The sequence below is a fragment of the Lipophrys pholis genome, assembly GCF_963383615.2.
Source record: "Lipophrys pholis genome assembly, chromosome: 21".
Lineage (NCBI taxonomy): Eukaryota > Metazoa > Chordata > Actinopteri > Blenniiformes > Blenniidae > Lipophrys > Lipophrys pholis.
This window is the reverse complement of record NC_137649.1, coordinates 13,906,977-13,927,188: the sequence shown is the minus strand read 5'-3', so window position 1 is coordinate 13,927,188 and position 20,212 is coordinate 13,906,977. Positions and strand designations below refer to the sequence as shown.

The window sequence follows — 20,212 nt, the reverse complement described above, 5'->3', positions numbered from 1 at the left end:
TGCTGTTATTTTTTTTTTTTCTTTTCTTAAGATAATCAATTGATAAAGTAGCTGATAAGGTATCGTCCTTTTCAAATTGAAGGGGACTTTGTGTTGGGAGCACGCGTTGATCACTCAGTGTTCACTAATGAACGTCTGTCAGTGACCTAAATCACAACGGGAGCTTTTGGCCTGCGAGCCTCAGTGCCAAATTTTATCTTCATCCTGTGTATGGTTGGATCAGTTTTCTCTTTGAATTGAGAAATATGTGAAGTAATTCACAATTATTTTAACTAAAAATAAAACTGACAGCAGATCCAGACAATGATATTTAAATTCTTTGCCAGCAGATGCCTTTTAACAGTATCGGTACCGTGCGAAGGACTGTAAAGACTATCATCAACCACTCTAATAAAAAAATCTGATCCTGGCAGATATCTCAGAGCTTATAAAACAAGATAATTCGTGTTAATTCTGGTCATAGTAACCTTTAAATCATAAAACATCCAAACAAAAGCCTTGGTGAATGCATGTAATACGGTAAAAAGAAAAAAAATAGAAAAACATTTGCTCAGTTTTGTAAAACTGAGATTTAATCTGTGAGTATCTGCTTAAACCTTTTGCCTTTGTCCCTCCACACAGGAGGATAAGTTGGACTTTGACTGTGCCTCCCAGCCCCCTGACTGGGCCCAGCTGATGGTATAAAAGCCCTGAACCGGCGCTGAGAAATCAGTCTCGCCTGAGTACTCGCCAACCTCAAGGGAGAGAGCTTCAACGAACCCATGATGGGGGACTCAAAGCTCTGCCTTTTGCTGCTCCTCAGCACGTCTGCCTTGACTTGTGAGTAGATATTCCCAAAAACATTTCAACTTTGTGGTCAATTTTTCCTTACTTTCTGGCTTCAATTCAGAATTGTTGACAAGTTTCCTTTTAAATACAAATTTAGAATGTCAACATTTGCTTTGTATTTTTTTTTTTTTTATTGTAAAAGTTGTTTTCACTTTTTTTTTTTTTTTTTTTAAAAACCCAAAGAAAACTAATTTTTATGGATTAATTGCCAAGACATTTATCACATAGATGATACAGCTCATTTAAAATAATTCAACAAACGTTCAGTGATCTCACACGCCACAAATGAATTAAGAAATTAAAGGTTGCGTTTCTTTTTTCCAGTTGCCCAAGATGATCAACCCTCCTGCCTGCGTGAGTTACAAGTTTCTGTTAAACATGCTCAGTTTAATACGTTCATTTTAGGATTAACATTCAGTCTACACATTTACAAATATTTTGTAATCTCACAAAATTGTTTGGGTTTTTTTTAATTCGAAATTGAATGCAACTCTCTGATTTACGGCTCTTTCAGTCGCCCAAAGATACAAGGCCCTTCACAAATATGAATACCAATACGAAGCTGAATCTCTGAATGCCATCAATGGAGCCTCACAGCTCAAGAACGGACCTAAGGCTTCTTGCAAGGTACAACAGACATATTCAAAACTTTCCTTAATCGTCTGATTTTCCTTCTCTGTCTCATGTACCTCCGAGAGAACAAAATACATTTACCTTGCTTTCTCTCGCAGGTTGAAATTGAAGTGCCACAGACGTGTAGTTTCATCATCCGCACCACTGGCTGCATGCTGAGTGAGGTGGTTGGCATGAGCGCAGAGGGAAACCCTGAGTTCAGCACGACTCCGACCTCTGATGCCTTTGCTGTTGAAATGGAGAAGTATGTCTCTCCCTGGGGATAAAAAAACCTGCTTTAAAAAAAAAACAAAAAACAGTATCACCATTTAAACTGCAAACAGAAAATAACCAAAATGTTGCATGTTTCTGTAAGGTATCCTCTGAAGGTTGTGGTCGAGGGTGTCAATGATGTGAAACTGTACCCTGAGGAAGGGGAGACCACAAACATCCTGAACTTCAAGAGGGGTATCATCTCTGCTCTGGCTGTGCCTCTGGTGGAGGAAGACAAGAACAAATACATGGTACGAGGATTTCCCCCAAAAGAAATGTTTAAAAATTAGTTTCATGATAACCCAGTGCATGTAATTCAGTCTTTCTCATCTTCTTTTTAGCCGACCATCCACGGCAAATGCAGGACCTATTACACCATCAATGCCAGAGAAGATATTGCAACTGACATGAGCCTCACCAGGGACCTATCCAAATGTGACAAGTTCATCCCAATGAGAGATCACACCAGCCCTCTGGCACTTATCTCTGGCATGGTAAGACACTCAAAAAGTGCAGTGTAAGAGTATGAAACACATTTTAGTTATTAATACTTGATGTGAAATAATGTTCTTTGCTGCACTCTTGAGGATATGAATTCTTGCAGAAATGTATTATAATGTGCAAAGTATGTAGAGGAAAGTACGGAGAGATAAAAACAGCCACTTAAAAAGCTAAAGTTTTAAATATTTGAATAACTTAAAATAACCCCACGTAATAATACTTTTGTGTTTCAGCACTACCCTCTTGCTCAGATGGTCAGAAGCTCCCAGTCTTGTGACTACAAGTTTGACAATGAGAAAAAACACATGACCTCAGGCTCCTGCACTGAGAAGCACATCCTCATCCCCTTCTCTCACAAGTATGTCGGGACCGGTTTCAGACTCAACTAAACATTTAGTTAACAAAAATGATAATTTCCTCACATTCTACACTTTTGCTATACACGTGCATAAACTTGTTTTTCAATCTACAGAGGAGAATATGGAGTCACCAACGTTGGAAAGCAAGAGCTCACCTTGATCGAAGTTTCTGCCCACAACGACAGAGTGTTTGACCGCAGTAAGTCCTATGCAATGCAATTTTGTAAGCGTGTGTGTGTGTGTGTGTGTGTGTGTGTCTACACATCAACCATCTGATTCATAACCCTGTTGCTTTTGCGTAAAGGTGACCGTGTCCAGGGTCTTCACATGGAGACTGTTGAGGATAAGTATGCTGTCCAGGATAAGGATGCAGCTCTCAATCTCCTGAGAGAACTGGCGGCTCTGCCCGAGTCTGACGGTGAGAAGAGGGCCCACCTTTTCCACGTGCTGGTCTACCTTGTCCGTGGAATGAAGACTGAAACCTTGAGTCCTGCCATCCCCGAGGCTCTTGAGGTGTCCCGTGTCCTGACCTACCAGGTCCTGGCACAGTGTGGAACCCCTCAGTGCAGCAGTGCCATCATGCAGATCCTCAGGTCCTTTGACAGTGCCTCCCTTGAGGTTGACGCGTCTGTCTTTGCTCTGGGACTCATGTCCAATCCATCTGAACTGCTCATCAATGACATGCTGGAGATGGCCAAGTACAAATCCAGCAAGCCCATCATGTATGCTTTGAGCAATGTCGTCAAGAGGTGAGTGAATCTAAGGACACTTAATTCTGTGCTGAAATATTTCAGTGTGTCAAGTGTTGCAAATTACTCATCAATGTGTTTGAATGTGTTTGTATTCAACAGGTTTTACAAAGCTGAGGGAAAGCTCACTCCTGAGATTTTCTCTGTTGCTGAATTCATGGCCAGCAAGCTGGGTGACTGCTCTGGAGACAATGACGAAACTTTCATGACACTGAGGGTAGGTCATTGTCTTTAAGGCTACAAGTGAAAATCAGGACCATTTAGAAAAGAATTATGCATTTTAGATGAAACATGTAACACCTCTAAATTAAAGGTTTGACTTAACATGTCAGGAAGTTTAAAAAGTGTAACCTGAAATTTTCTTCTTCTATAATGTGATTTTCGGCATACCAATGTTGAAATTGGATTTGGTAAGATGTGCATTGCATTGATAATTTTGTGTTTGGTGTGTGGTGGTTATTTCACCCTCACCTAAAAGGCACTCTAAAATAAAATAATCAAGTGCCTATAGTGAAAACATACACAGGACAATATACTTTCACAATAACCTTAAAAGTCCCAAAATAGAACTGAGAACCAAAATAATAATTTGAAATCAGCAGGTTGACCATCAAAAACATGTCTTAATCAATGTTAGGCTTTTTGAGGATACTCATTTTTTTGCTTTCAAATTCAGGTTATTGGAAACATGGCTCCAGCAGTTGTAAACGCAGGTCCTGCACTCAGAGGTGCCGTAATGCAGTGTGTGAACCAAGCTGCAGCTTCACCAGCTGTGCAGCAGGCTGCTATCCAGGTCTTCAGACTGACTCCTGCTCCTGAAGAAGTAAGTGTGACTACGAATTCCACAGATTGTCCGAATCGCTACTTCCATTGCTCTTTCATGCCACTGATTTATTTATTTTGTGATCACAGGTCAGGGGAGTCTTCATGCAGGTTCTTTTGGACAGTGCCAGCCCCATGCAGAAGCGCGTTGCTGCATACCTGGTGCTAATGAAGGATCCTCAGACAAGTGAACTGATCCAGCTGGTGAACGCCTTGCCTACTGAGCAGGACTCACAAGTCAAGAGCTTTGTCATCTCCCACCTTACCAACATTTTGTCCTCAACTATGCCTGAGACGCAGGAGTAAGTCAAAAAAACACTGTCAATATAAAAGTGTTAGGGTTTCCTGATTTGATAACAACGAGATTCATGTTTCTCTAATTCTTTCAAACAGAATGAGACAGAGGATTCTGGATGCCCTGCAGGGTAATGAGATTGAACCCACCATGAATCCCACCAAGTTTTCTCGCAACTACAAGATTGGATCTTTGGAAGGAAACATGCTCTTTGAGAGCAGCAGCTACCTGCCCAAGGAAGTCATGCTTGACATGACTCTGAAAGCTTTTGGTTTTGACATTGACATGATGGAGGTAAGGATTATTACTTCTTCATCCCACCTCGTGCAGATTGAGCAGTAACTTAAGTTTTCACTGTGTTCTTCTCAACTTTACAGATTGGCATGGAGGGCAAAGGATTTGAACCAACAGTCGATGCTCTTTTTGGAGAGAATGGATTCTTCCCTGACACTGCCTTGAAGACAATGTACTTTGTCTCTGACAACATGCCAGAGTCAGTCAGTGAACTCTTGCAGAACATCATGCCTGCCCTGAAGAGGAACAGGATGAAGAGACAGGTACTTAAAGAACCAACTTTCTTCACTTCAATCACACTGTATTCACTTAAATAACATCACTTCATGAGGGAAGCATTTCAAACCATTTTCACCTTGGTATTCAGGCCCACATGAATCTGATGAGAGACATTGGACGCAACCTCAACAAACTGGTGAGGGACCTGAAGGATGTACAGTCTCCAGAAGCAATGGTCTACATGAGACTGTTGGGAAATGAACTGGGATATCTGAGGACCAACGAAATGGAGGAGATGGCCTACTCCCTTGCAATGATGATTGACAGCATGTTCAAGATGTTCCCAACTGATGTAAGTTAGATTCATGAGTTACTTCAAACAGAAATCATGTCAAATAATAAGCTGTGTGTCAGCCTAAACATTTCTCTTGTGAATTAAATGTCTATTGTGCATTATCATTTGGCACAGATCATGAAGGCTCTGATGACAAAGGCTGACAACACCATTTTTGCCCACTACATCTTCATGGACAATGAATTCTTCCTGCCCACTATGACTGGTGTGCCTCTGAGGGTGGCACTGTCTGGTACTTTCACCCCTGGTCTCAAGGGTGGTCTTCAGATGGCTCGTGATATGGTAATTATTCATACGTGTGTTTGAAAGCCACCTCCACCCTTTTCTTTCACTGCACAACCACAACTATTAACTTGTGTCTTTCCACACAGAGCAAAGTGACCTTCATGCCCTCTGCTGGCATTGAGTTTGTAACTCAAGTTGGCTCCCACATCCCTGAATATGTCCACTCTGGATTGGAGATGCACACCAACATTTTCCATGAGAGTGGAGTCAGAGCTGAGATCTCCATGGCACGTGACAACATCAAGCTGACCATTCCTGCGCCCACCAATCCAACAAAACTCATCAAAATGACGTAAGCCAAAGTGAAATGTATATGTAAAGTGTGACAACAAAAATTGAGGGAAAGCATCTGACGACCCAATATGATGGGTTCATTTGAAGGTTGGCTTAATTTGGCAAAGTTTATGCACAGCTGATGCAATTACTCCTCCTTGGTTTATCAACTGGAATTTCCAAGAGAAAAGCTAGAATTGCATTTTTAACTTTGCTATACTTTCAATACAGGAACAATCTGGTGGCAGTGACTGGATCAGAGATCAAGACAATCCCTGCTTTGGTCATGGACAAGGTTGATGTTAGCGAGTGCTCTCCAGTCTTCGCTGGAATGAAATACTGCACTGCTTTGCAATATACTGATGCATTCAATCAGGAGACGGCACCATACTTCCCCTTCACCGGAGACAGCAAGTGAGTGAAACATTGTATGCCACCAACAAATATCTAGGTCTCAAAGTAGATCATTTACTCAAGGAATACTGTCACATAAATTTAATAGGTTCTCTGTGGAGCTCCACCCAACTGGTGAAGTCACTGAGTACACTGCCACCGTTTCCTACGAGGTCCTCAAGATGGGAGATGATAGCAGGCAGAAGGTTGATTCTGTCAAGGTCATTCTGAGAGCTGAAGGTATTTTGCTGATTTTTTTTCCCATCTGTTTAGTTGCTGACTTTGTTGAAATGCTGAAGTTTGAACTTATTCCTCTGGTTGACCGCCAACAGGTGCAGATCCAACTGAGGCCAGAGTAGCCTTGAATTACAACAGAAGAAAGAATGTTGTTACAGCTGACATCCAGATCCCTGACTATGATGTCGAAGCTGGACTGAGACTGGGCGTTGTTGATGGAAACACCAAGGGCAAAGGAACCCACTCCATCTCTCTTGACCTGATTAACAAGAACATTCCTCAGATCTCCCTGGTTGGCCATGCCAAGTAGGTTATCAATTATATTTTCTTATAAAAGAGCAGGAATTTTATCCTTTTGGTGATTTTCACTAACTTTGTCACTGTCATGCATCTTTCAGTCTGAAGGACATGAAAGAAGGCATGCTGGAAGTCCAGCTTCTGGTTCCTTCTCTCAAGTCTGATGCCACTTTCATCGCTAAAATGAAACGTGATGAAGAATTGGAGCTGGATCTGCAGAGCATTATCAACTTCCTGGGAACCACCTCTCAGCAAAAAGTTGGACTGACATATGGTACTACACGTTGTCTTTTTTGTTCTCTGTATGAGCTTTCCTATTTTATATTCAACTAGTCTGTATGGGAAATTCAATCTTCTGCCATGTGATATGTGTAGTTATGAGATAAAATGGTTTCTTAAAAAAAAGGCTGATAACGAGAATGCTTAAGCCCAACATTGTTTTCAGGATTTTAACAAATATTTAGTCATATTTTACCTTATTTGTCATCTTTGTCTTTACAGACCCCAGCAAGATTCAAATTAAATTCAAATCTGATGTCAACTCCGAGATCTTGAAAAACCTGCCAATTTCTGACGTGATTGACAAGTATGGTAATGGACTTCTTGACATGCCAGTTGGTGACACTGACATGAAGGCCCGTCAAATCTTCAAGGGATTTGTAGAGGTAAAAATAATTTATAATAAGGATATTGAGAAAGTTAAATTGCTATATTTTTGACAATTGAAATACTGACAATTTATATGCCTTTTTGCTATTTAGGCAATGAACAACTACATGGAGAAGTATGGTGCGGACTTCCCTTACATTCAGAACTTCAGAGTGCCTGATATGCCTGAGATTTCCCTGCCAGAGACTCTATTCATGAATGTGTAAGTCAGAAAAGAAATCATCAAACTTAACTCATTAACATCTAAATAATTAAAAGTTAACAAACTCCTTTCTTTCTTCTGACATGCAGTGACACAAAGGCTGTTTACTACTTCAACCCCAAAACCTTCACCATCGTTCTACCTGTCCCTCTTGGAGGAAAGTCAGCTGAGGAGCTTAACTTCCCCCCAGTCTTGACGACACCTCAGATGTCCGTGCCACAGCTTGGACTGGAGATTGTCTCCATGGAGGTTCCCCTCCCCGACTTTGTCATTCCAGAAAGCCTCTCCTTTACTGTTCCTTATCTTGGCAAAGCTGAGGTTGAAACTGCTCTGGAATGCAACATGTACAACATGGAGGCCTCAGTGATGGTTGGCAAAGACGAGATGGAAGTACCAAAGTACGCAGCTAAGTTCGATGTGAAAGGAAGCTCTCCGATTGACATCCTCTCAGTGAAGATGGAAGGTATGTCAGAAAAAATTATTAATGATTTTGAAAATTGTTACCCAGTTGTTTGAATGGCATTATAGGTCTAAAGACTGACACACACTTTGTTCAAATATAATATGTAGATTATTACATATTTTATGTTTTTTACTTATATTAAGCTACCTTTAAACATTGATGTATTGTGATATCTATTTATTTATTTAAATTGTGTCAAAACACAGCAATTAATAAAAATAAAAAATAAATATTACTAAGATAAAAACAAAAACATGATGAAGTTGGGAAGTTAGAAGGGAAATTTTAGAAAATTTAGAGAGTAAAACCAAATGCAATTATCATGTATAATTCTGTAAGTGCCACTCTGTAAAAGTAAGATGTCCTCTTTTATTTTGCAACTAGGCTCTGGAATGTTGGACACCACTGAATCCATCAAGGCTGAACTGAAAAGCTCTTTGACCCACAAATTTATTGAGGCTAGTGTTAGCATAAATGAGGATGCAACCATCACAGACAAGATCAGTTTGAAATCTACAAGCAAGGTAGAAGCCACAAGTCCACTGGGTCTCAGTGTTGTCCTCGAGCACACTGGCATGGCTGGTATCAACGCTGAAGAAATTTCTGCTGACAACAATTTTGAGGGAAATTTCAAGGCTGGACCAATGTTTGGCAAGACAATTTCAACCCAGACCTTTACTCTCTTCCCACTCAGACCAGAGGCAAAGATTGACTCTTCTCTCCAGTTGGACTCCACCATTCTCAAGGCCCAGAATACCATTGCTGCAACCTTTGCCAACGGTGAACTCTCATTCGTTTCTAACACCAATGCTTTTGAAGACATCTTGACTCATGTTGCTGAGCTTTCATTCAAGGACAGTCGTCTGTCACTTAAAAGCGACGCAAATGCTGCTGCTCTTGGTATGAAGATCCGCAACCAAGCTGAAGCCTCTGCTGGTGTCAGTGAAGTCATTGTGAGAATTGAAACAAATGCAGATCAATCTGAAAACCGTGTTTACTCTCTGATGACTGCATCCTTTGATAGCAATGGTCTGGCTCTTAACAGTGACGCCAACATCAAGCTTTTGGAAAATGAGGCTACTCACAAGGCTGCTCTGACTTTGAACAAGGACGGTTTGGCCACAAGTGGAACAACTACCCTCCAGAGCTTCCTTTCATTGGAAAATACCTTCTCTGGTGGACTAGATGCATCAAAAGCAACTCTATCCATTACCAACAAGGGTGCAATGAATGACGTCAAGGTTGATAATGCCAATAATCTGGTCGTCACTTTCTCCAGCCTCGACTTTAACTCAAAGGCTGACGTTATTGCTAGTGAATATGCTTCTTACACTCATGACATCACCGTTGACCTGAAGCCCTACACTGCATCTGCAAATCTTAAGAACAATCTCAAACTTCTGACTGCTGATTTCATCAATGACGCACAGCTGCAGGCTGAGCTGTACAAGATGGACCTGACTGGAAGCCTGAAAGCCATCTATGGTGAGGAAGAGATCAAGCACACTTATCAAGTCAGTTACGCTGATATGACTGCAAATGCAAAATGCAGCACCACCGGAAAGCTCTTTGGAACTCACATGAATCAAAACACAGAAGTTGAACTCATTGGTCTTGCTGCCAGGATCACTAATGATGCTCGCTTCAACTCGCAGCCAATCCGCTTTGATCACACCATCCGGTGCAGCATTGTTCCTTTCGACTTCAACCTTGATGCCATCTTCAATGGTGATGGAGATGTGACGATGTATGGCAAGCACAGTGCGCAGCTCTATGGCAAGTTCCTCCTCAGAGCACAGCCTCTGGCTTTTGCTAGCTCACATGAATGCAGAACATCAGTAACTCAGCAGCTTGACAATGGCTTTTCACTTGAGACCACTTTTGACAACAAAATGGATACAACTCTGTCACCTGAAGAGCAGACAACCAGTTTCAGACTGAAGTCCAAACTGAATGAGAACACCTTTAATCAAGAGTTGTCTCTTTATAACACTGCTGAGAGAACTGGAGTTGAGGTTTCTGGCACCATCCTCACAAACGTCCTTAACAGAGAGTCCACAGAGAACCAGGAATACACCATCTCTGGCTTCCTGAAGTACGACAAGAACACTGAAAGCCATGTCATCCACTTCCCTCTCATTGATAGTCTGCCAGTCTTTTTGGAGAGCATCAAAGGTCTTGTGGTTCGTGCAGCAGAGGCACTTCAAGAATACATTAACAACGATGAGATCAAGGACAGACTTGCAGCTCTTCCCCAGTATGTAAATGATTTTGTTGCTGAAATTAACATGGAAGACAAGATAAACCAGCTGAAGCAGTATTTTAGTGACTTTACCCAAGGCTATGTTATCACCATGGATGATGTGGAAGCCTCACTGAGGAACCTGAAAGTGGCTGTTGAAAGACTATTGGCTGACCTGACTGTTTACATCCAACAGTTTGCTGGCATGATGAAAGAGGCTATTGCCAGTGGCACCCTCCCTGAAACCCTTGTGCAAAATGTCCAGGAACTGCTGAGTACTATTACTGAGGAGTATGATATCAAGGCTGTGGTTGTGAACATGATTGATACCATCAGAGAGATGATCAGTCAGTTTGATCTGGAAAAGCTGAGGGGCAGCAGCATTGCATTCTTGATTGACATTGATGCCAAGTATGAAATCAAGGCTTACACTGAGGCCATCATGAAAGTTATTAGAGAAGCAATTGACTCCTTTGACATGGCAAACTATGCTGCTGAGATGAAGAGGTACATTACATCTATTGACTTCAAAGCTTACATTGATAAACTCGTGACTAAAATTCCCACAGAGGTTCTCTATGAAGCCGTGGATTACATAAAGGAAATGATTCAGGACCTTGACATCATTGGTAAGATCAACACCTTCTTTGCAACGATGCGAGAGATGATTGTAAAGTTTGAAGTTGATCAGAAGGTTCAGGCTGTCTTTGAAAAAGCTGTAGAGCTCATCAAGCAATTGAGAATTGAGGAAACCACCAGTGCCCTGATCCAAATGGTGAAGGATGCAGATATTCCAACCAAATTCATGAACATGTTCCAGGATGCTATCAACTACATGAAAACCACAAAGATTGAGGAGATTATTCAACAACTGAACATGTATATTGAAACTACCCTGGATAAACTCAAGTCCCTGGAGTACAACGAGTTTGTGGATTTTGCAAATCAATATATTGCTGAGTACACAAGTTACATGAATGAGCTGATTAAGACTCTTGAAATTCCCCAGAAACTTGCTGCAACACGAGACTTTGTCAACATGGTCTTGTCAACTGTTCAAGGATTCATGGAACGCCTGAGAGAAATCAAAGTTGCAGAAATTATTAAATCTGTCAAGGAGGTCTTTGACCAGGTTGTGCTTGATAATCTTAGGACCTTTGCTGAGTTCCTGAAAGACGGAATTACAAGCTTTGACATCAGGAGTGAGATTTCATCTCTTCTGGACTCTATGAGCAAATACTACACAAAGCTTATGAAGATCACCACTATTCTGTTCAATGATATTGTTGAGACAGTTAAGATTGTCATACCAGACCAGAAGATTTTGACTGAGATTCAACAGATCGTTGATGGACTCCTCACTGAAATGAAGAAAGCCGAGATCAACATGCCATCCTTTACCATTCCTCTCACAGATCTTGATGTGCCTTCCATGACATTCAACTTGGAGGCCCTGAAACAGTTTGAAATGCCAATGCAGGTTGACATTCCTGAGTTCACCATCTTGGGTTCCTACACTGTGAAAGCCATCACTATTTCAGCTGATGACATTAAGCAGAAACTCATGGATCTGATTGATTTCATTGTAAACTTTGAAATCAAAATGTTTGACTTTGAAGCTTTCTTTGGAGACATGACTCTTAACTACATTCCTGCCCTGCCTGAGATCACCTTCCCTGAAATCCTTGTTTCTGATATTTCCCTACCTTCCATCCCACAAGTTCCTGTAGAAAAGCTGGTTAAGGCTCTTCAGGTTCCAGAGATCAAGCTGCCAACCATTCCAAGTGAGCTCATGATCCCAGCCTTTGGTAAACTCTATGCTGAATTCAAAGTCCTCACGCCCATCTACACTGTCAAGACATCTGCTGAGTTGCAGAACTCTACTGAGACTGAAATGACACCTCAGTTCACTGGATTCTTCACATCCCAGGGCACGTCACCAAGTTATGAAGTACTCAATTACAAGGTTGACTCCACTGCTCGCATTGCAATCCCAAAATGGAGCCGCATTGTGGTTGCTGAGACTGTAAAGCTGAACCATCAAGTTCTTGGAGTTGAACATCAGGCATCTGTAACTCTCTATGGCCTATCAGCTCAAGCCCAAGCAAAGACTACAGTTAAGTTTGACACAGCTCCATACACTGCAAGCTTCATGAACACAGCCTTTATTGCTATGGAAGGAGGAATGTCTGCCTCTCTTGATACAACTGTCACTCAAGTGGTGGACCTTCCAATTGTCAATGTCAAAAGTGAGTTCACAGCCACCCAGAAGTCAGTTGTTCGCCAAGATGGCTTCACCATCACTATAACTGCTGATAATTCAGGAAATGGAAAGCTCAATGCTGAAACTGCCAACCACAACAGCAAGTTGCAGTTGTCACTTACCCCCACCCTTGTTAAGATGACTTTCAATGGTGATACAGACTCCTCCATCATGAAGATGAAACAGATCATCGATGCCGAACTTCGCCCATTAACCTCCATCACATTCAATGTCCGCAATGAGGCAGAGGCACCATTCTTGAAGAACAGTCTTCTTGTGCTAACTGGACTTGCCAACCTGTATGAGCTGAAGGTTGAGGTAAAAGCAAACCATGATGCAGAACTCCTCGGTTCAGTCAATGGAGTCCTGTCCAATGCAGTCACCATCCTTTTCCGCCCTGTTGAGTTTGTCTTTGATTTCCAGAACAAAGGAAGTGCCAAGATCAACATGTTTGAATCCCTGACTGCAAAGATAGACCTGCAGAATGACTACTTGGCCCACTTCAAACCTGAGAGCCAACAGTTGAACACAGTTGCTCTGGTTAGACTGAATCAGTACAAGATGTTGTACAACTTTACTCTTGATAACAATGTCAATGAAGCTGGCATCTTTGCTGCCATGGAAAGTGAGGCAAACCTGGACTTCCTTAAATACCCCATCAGTATTCCTGAGATTGACCTGCCTTTTGTCGATTTCCATACTCCAGCTATAACTGATCTGAACTTGTATGAGCAAACTGGGCTGGACAGCATTTTGACTACCACTGACCAGTCTGTTGATGTTGATGCCAAGATTGTTTACAAGAAAAGCCAGGCTGCTCCACTCATTGATGTGATGGGACTCATCGTGGTTCCCTCTGTAGGCAACCTAATCACAGAAATGTCTGTCAAGTCTACCATCGTCAACCTGAATGTTAATGCTGGACTGTTTACTGAGGATGATCTTGTACTTCGTTTGGGAGCTACAACAGCCTCTGTTTTTGAAGGTCTGAATGCCAAACTGGATGGCACTACAAGCCTGACCACCAAGAGAGGTATTAAGCTGGCCAATTCAATGTCCCTCGAAAATCGTTACATTGAGGGGACTCACGACAGCACCTTCAGTGTGAGCACTGACACCTTTGAAGCTGCAGCCTCTATGAATACAGTTGGTAAGATTGCCCTTCCTGTACTTAACCTGGAAGCAAGCCAAAACCTGGTTGCCGACAACAAGAACAAAGCCAGTGCTGTCTCCACCTGGATGATGAAGGGTAACTTCAACATCCCTCTGATCAAGATTGTTGGAAAGGCTGAGGCAGACCACAGTCTGAAGCTGGAAGGATCCTTTGACTTTGTCTCCATGGAGTCATCCACCAAGGCAAACATTGATGGCACAATCTTTGAAGAATATCTGCTTCTAGGAATCCTGGACAATGAGGCTAACCTGTACCTGAATCAGGATGGTCTGCGCTCAACTTCCAAGATTATTGCTGATGGTAAACTAAACCATGGTACAACTAAAGTGATTGGCATGGACATAAATGAAAACCTGGCCATTGAAGCCTCCCTGAGCCGTGTGTATGCAGTGCTGAAATACACTGGCAACAATGAGGCCAACATGTTTGACTTCTTCACCAACGGGAAGCACATTGCCCAGGCCACCATTGACTTTGCCCCAGTCTCTTCCTTGTCCGCTGACATTGAGATTGATTTCGCCCAGCCAACCAACTTTGGTGACTTCACAATCTTTGAGAAGACTGTCGCTGAAATTACAGGAGCCAAGCAAAAGATCTCTGCTAATGGCAAGTTTGTCAGCCCAATGTACACTACAAACATCGCTGCTGAATTGGAGGGAATTGCTCCCGTCTTCAAAATCATCTTTAAGTCATCTGCCACCTCTCCCATCGTCTTCCTGGAGTACGACATGAATGGTGAGATGAAGACAGAATATTGCAAATATATATATATATATATATATATATTTATTTTTTTTAAAGCATTGTGATCCATTATGTCTAACAAAACATATTCTTTCAATAGCTTCTGCTACAGCCAACTTTGAAAATGAAGCTCTGACTATGATCACTAAGGGTGTCCTGACACATACTGACCTGAATATGGAAATCAACCATGTCCTTAGCCAAGCTCTGAGGTAACAAACATGCCTTGTCTGACAAAACTGCATGTAACACTTCCTTCACTAATCAATTGTCGATCTAATTCATTCATTTTCTATATATTTTCAGGAGAAAGCGCCAGGCTGATGACAGGTATTTATTCCATTATTCCATTAATGCCCTTATTGTGTATTATTATTATTATTATTATTATTATTATTATTATTATTATTATTGTTATTGGTGCTATAATTGACAGAAAATAGTTAAATATTGAATAATAAATTGCATTTTTATTTTTGTTTTTGCCATCTTTCTTATGTAGTGCTTCTCAGCATACACTGAATGTGGACATCACCAGTCCTACTTTCACTGATGTGAACCTTCGTTATGCTGCACGGAGAGATGGAGTCAGTGCCTCAGTATCTTCCCCCTCTGCTGGTTTCCTCGGATTTCAGTTTAATGGAAGAGTTCCACTGAACGCAAGACTCTATGGACGCTATCCTGTGAGTATCCCTTATTAGAATTAATATTAAAATTTCCATGTAATCAAAAACAAAACTTGAAATATAAGTTAAATAATATCTATTCTCTCTTTTTAGTCTGCCCCAGATGCTGATGTTGACATCCTGGTCATCAAATCCACCTCTCTGGATGCTGACAAGATGAAGCTGCAGATTGCATACAACTTGGCTGCACCCAAAGAAGTTCTCTCAGAGCTCAAAATGAGGCTACCTTCCATCATCGCTACATCAAGAGCGTTTGCTGATAAGTACCAGATCACAACGAGCCTGGAAACATTGAAGGACACTGCCACTAACTACATTGTTGATGCCTATAATGTTGCTGTCAATTATGATGTTCAAATGAGCCAGCTGTCAATTTTCTTCAGGAATGTCATTGTCCAGTACCAGAAAACTGTTCAGGTCTTCCTAGATGCTATCATCAAGGTCTTGAGAGAAACCCAGTTTAAACTGCCTGGATCTGATGAGATGACCACTCTCCCTCAGGTCCTAAAGAAGCTGACCAGCAGTATTGCTGCTATGCTAGATGTAGCCATCAAAGCTTTCTATGACAACATGGAAGTCAACTACAATTCTTTTGTTGACATGGTCAGCAGTGTCAAACTGCGCATGCCAGTTGGTGATGCAATCACTGGAGGTCAGATCATTGAACAGGCCAGAGCCATTTACAAAACAATCTTTGATGAACTGGTGGACTTTGTGAAAAACATGGAGAGTCTTGATACAATGCTTGAGAAGATAGGTGAGACCTTGAAGGCTGTTGTTGAGAAATCACAGGAGTTTGTTGACACCGTAAAGTCTGACTATTTAGATGCCGTATTTGTTCCTATCAATGTGTTCTATCTTAACCTTGTCACATCCATGAAGAATGTAGTTGACCAGCTCCCTACCTTCAGCATGGAAGAGTTTAACAAAGCATGCGAGACCGTTATGGACATGTTCATTCAGGTAGTAGATCAGTTCAATAATGTTATTTCTGGGTTCCTGCAGCAGCAACTTCCAAACAGCGAAGCTTACATGAAACTTACAGATGGAAACCTTGAGATTGACCTTCCATTTTCCTTCCAACAGTAAGAAGTCCATATGAAACACTACCATCTGTTTGGAAAGATTATGGACAGTTAGCTCTTTAACAATATTTATAACAATTAATGGAAAAAAAAACTGTTGTAACATTGAAATGAAGATGGTTTGTTGTCTTCAAACACTGAACATGTTACATTGTACTGAACCATACCGTCCAGCAGAGTCAAAACCATCAATAAAACTTAATAATGGAACCTGTTGATGTCTATGCTTTATTATTTACTGCTTTGTGATGCTTTCCTTTGTATTCCTGCTGAGAGTTTAATTTAATTAAATTTTTTAATCTTTCATGTTTTCTACAAAACTAGGTGCTGACAGTCAACAATTAGCTATATTCTGAACTGGGTAGCCAGTGAACATAGTAAATTGATGAGGGAATATTGCAAGTGCCACTGAAACTACTACTGTGAAACAGCAGTTGGGATAAGGTCAGGAGAGGAAGTTTTAAATGATAGCGATAGAGGAAGGAATCAGGTCTTTACCTTAAATGAAATATCAATACAGCCGAGTAAAAATACCCCTTTACAAAAAATGCCCTTTATAGATGTTTTATTAAAGTCTTTAGTCATTATCACAAACTGTATTAATGGCAAGAGGCTGACATATAATGAAAGTAAACACATTGGTTAATCCTCATTTAATAATAGAAAAGAATATGAATGGAGAATTTAAAATATAACAATTTTTGACAAAGAACTTTTATAATCATCATGGATGTTTAGATCACTTCAAAAGAATTGCTATCACAATATCAGATTATTACACTACTGTTAACATGCAAAAAAAGCACTCTAACGTATCACAATAATCAAAAACTTAACAAATTTAAAAAAAAAAGAAATTGCATCAGACAATTTATGAAAACTCAACTTTAACTTTCTTTACCATGTGATATGTTTTCCTATTTTAGACCCTCCCTTTTGAGACAAGTAGGTTGATGTCTCCTTTCTCTTAGTGCATCCACTGATTCCCACCCTAAGTCAGCACAGCATGTTAGCTGAACCCAGTTAAGGTTGTTCAATTCCATAGTATCACATTTTGTGCCTATGGGGGTATAGCGTTCAATCAGATCACTCATTGGTGAACTCAAGCAAACAAGCATGGAAACGATACTGTTTCTAGCAGATATTTGCTTGTGTAGGGATTAATACAGGCAAATCCCTTATTTGACTACACCTGTTATGGCCCGGCTCGAACGACCGCAAAACCAGGAAGGGAAGACAAACCATGAAGCAGGTTTAAAGCCCTTCGTTGGGGCGTTTATTTAAACAAATCAACATTGGTGTGTATGTCATCAGTGTAGATGTGTTGTGTGCTGTGGGTGCATTATGCGGGTGTCGTCAGTAGAATGATGGGTGTAATGGGATAAAGTGTTGTAGTGCAGGAAGATGACAAATCAAAAAACCAGCAGCAGCATCCCGGGCGTGCTGTCTACACCCCGGAGCCACACACCACCAACAGCCACTGGAGCCACAGTGGAAGACAGCTTTTGTAGGCAAGCCCCCTGGAAGACGAGCTGGGCCCTAGCTGTCGTCGGTCACCCCCTGCTGTCAGCTCCACAAACAGAAGCGTACAACATTAGTAAGGCCACCGCAATACCAACGGGGGAGCCGTCACACACCTATTTGCTTTTAATGTCACTCATGATAATGTACTGAGTTGATCGGAGGCCAACAGGAAGGAAGTCAACGGTGAGGTCAAGCAAGCAATTAGAAAAGCAAATCAGCACTTAAAAAATATAGTAGAAAAGTTATTCAAGGGAATCCTCCAGTCTGTCTGTACAAACATTAAAATAAATGTCTGGAATCTCTTCCCAATAACTTCAATTCATTCTACACCAGGTTTTAGACAGACGCATGTCCTCAGGAGGTACATCTATATCTGTTCGTAGAGCGGCTGTATTAAAGGGCTTCAAAAAGACACATGCAACAAAGCTCCTTGTCCTGATAACATCTGCAGGCACACATTAAAACATTGTGCCGAGCAGTAGAGCGGGGCTCTTTAAGAGCTTTCTGATTGGTTCGGTTTCTCTCTCTTAAAAGTATCTAGAAATGACTGTGTTGTATGTGGTGCTATATCAGAAAAAGTCTAATTGAATTAAATTGAATTGAATTTGATAAATTTTTACTCACAACGAAACATTCAACAATCATTCCCATCCCCAAGCATCGCAGACCATAAGCCCTCAATGACCTTTCACCTATTGTCCTTACTTCTCTCGTTATGAAAGCCCGGCAGGGAAGTTAATTACCGGCATCACAGGAAACCAACTCGACCCACTGCTGTTTACGTAATGCACAGCTAAAAGCTAAATGTTAGCAAAGAGATGCCAAAGACCAACTTTAATATATGGTACTGGAGGTAGTACAAATGCATGTGCACTGTACTTGACAATAAACTCACATTTGATATGAACACATAATGGACAAAATAATAATAACGGAAAAACCATTCACGTCAACTCATTGTAAGGAAATTCTGGTATACTGGTGTCAGCAGCACCATCCACACAACATTTTACACCTCATTTATTAAAAGTGTTTTAACATTGCTAAAACTGCTAGTTCAACTGGTTAACATTGCAAAATATAAACAACCTCATGAGAATTAACCACATATACTCGATAATTGTTGGCCTCCTCTGTGGACACTGGTAAGACTATGAACAACAGGTCTGCAGGAAGGCCAGGAGCAAGACATTCTCTCCTCTGCACTCCAGTTGCTTCCCTCCAGACTGTGTCTACATGGTCCAGACAGTCGGACTAAAGGCAACTTTTGTCCAACAGCGGTGTAACTCCTCAACCAGAACACTCCATTGCCAATTACGTCACTCTAGATGGCTTATTTTTCACTACTACTGTAAGTAGTGCCTCTCTCTCTCTCCCCCTCCTCACTTATGTTGCGTTTCTTGTAAAGGGAAAACTCAATTGGGGTGAAAAATCTATTTGAAAAAGATTAAACCTAGTGAAGCAGTGATAAAATCTTTGTAGGAAGCTACTTCACCTGTGCAGCCACCGTAGTCCAGTGGTTATTACTCTTTGATACCATCCAACCAGTGGCGGCTTGTAAAACATATTCTAGGTGGGGCTGTGCTTTATGAGCTTTAAGCACGGTTCAACTACTTCCTAAACTCAATACAGCTCCTTTATTTGCTGTCTTCCATTATTGGACAAACTGATAAATCCACACGTGTCTGACCTCACAAGTGACAACAACAATGGTCAGACAGAAGAAAACTCATAGTTTAGTGTTGCTTGCATGCCATCTAGTGGTTAAAACTAAGATTGGTCAAAGCTAAATTAATAATTTCAGCATCTTCTATACTGTTTTACCCCACTTGGTATCCCAGAGTGCAAAAATCCAAGCTGAGTGTGGTCCAAGGCACACTACATGTGGACAAGCTCCCAAACGACCACTGGGAAAACAGACAACAACATGCAGTTTACCTCACATGCGTGTTTTCAGGCTGTTGAAGAAAACCAGAGCACACAGAAAAACACAAAGCTTGACTTGAGGATACTGCAGCACTACGCAGCCCTCATCACACCTTATATCAAATACATTTTTGTAAGAGAGGTATGAAAACCCTTCATAACCTTTCTTACGAGTTGCATCATCTTAGTTACATGTGTCAAACTACACATTTGAGTCATGCATGTTAGTGATAGCTGCTGTTTCATTAAAAGTGCCTGAACAGACTGTTTACAGAGTTTTACCACCACTTTCTGTGAAGAAGTACAATGCAGTAGTCAATCTTGTCATGAGTGTATGTATAATGAGCCACAAATTGTGGCGTTCAAGACTATACAAATAATTACCTTTGTAGAGATTTAAAGTTTGGAGAAGAAGTATTTGTTTCTCATCTAAAATTTTACA

The 20,212-nt window shown here is 41.1% G+C and overlaps 1 protein-coding gene across 1 annotated transcript; it reads left to right on the top strand.

The window, feature by feature from the left end:
* The first annotated feature begins 710 nt into the window (after positions 1 to 710).
* apobb.1 (apolipoprotein Bb, tandem duplicate 1) lies at positions 711 to 16,529 on the top strand. Its single transcript, XM_080491307.1, has 29 exons — positions 711 to 819; positions 1,153 to 1,182; positions 1,343 to 1,455; positions 1,560 to 1,705; positions 1,817 to 1,964; positions 2,055 to 2,207; positions 2,448 to 2,572; positions 2,687 to 2,772; positions 2,878 to 3,322; positions 3,425 to 3,539; positions 3,999 to 4,145; positions 4,235 to 4,446; positions 4,538 to 4,733; positions 4,817 to 4,996; positions 5,101 to 5,304; positions 5,422 to 5,589; positions 5,679 to 5,884; positions 6,097 to 6,279; positions 6,368 to 6,498; positions 6,591 to 6,801; positions 6,894 to 7,066; positions 7,294 to 7,457; positions 7,554 to 7,663; positions 7,753 to 8,126; positions 8,511 to 14,540; positions 14,650 to 14,761; positions 14,856 to 14,879; positions 15,052 to 15,232; positions 15,329 to 16,529. Exons 1-29 carry the CDS (start codon positions 762 to 764, stop codon positions 16,322 to 16,324), a joined length of 11,421 nt encoding a protein of 3,806 aa, XP_080347433.1. The 5' UTR covers positions 711 to 761; the 3' UTR covers positions 16,325 to 16,529.
* Positions 16,530 to 20,212: the final 3,683 nt, after the last annotated feature.

Bases quoted from the DNA above. Each gene is read 5' to 3' on its own strand.
- apobb.1 (XM_080491307.1), top strand. From the start codon at position 762: ATGATGGGGGACTCAAAGCTCTGCCTTTTGCTGCTCCTCAGCACGTCT. The intron at 4,997-5,100 runs GTACTTAAAGAA...CTTGGTATTCAG, and splicing joins GGAACAGGATGAAGAGACAG to GCCCACATGAATCTGATGAG. The intron at 6,802-6,893 runs GTAGGTTATCAA...TGCATCTTTCAG, and splicing joins TCCCTGGTTGGCCATGCCAA to TCTGAAGGACATGAAAGAAG.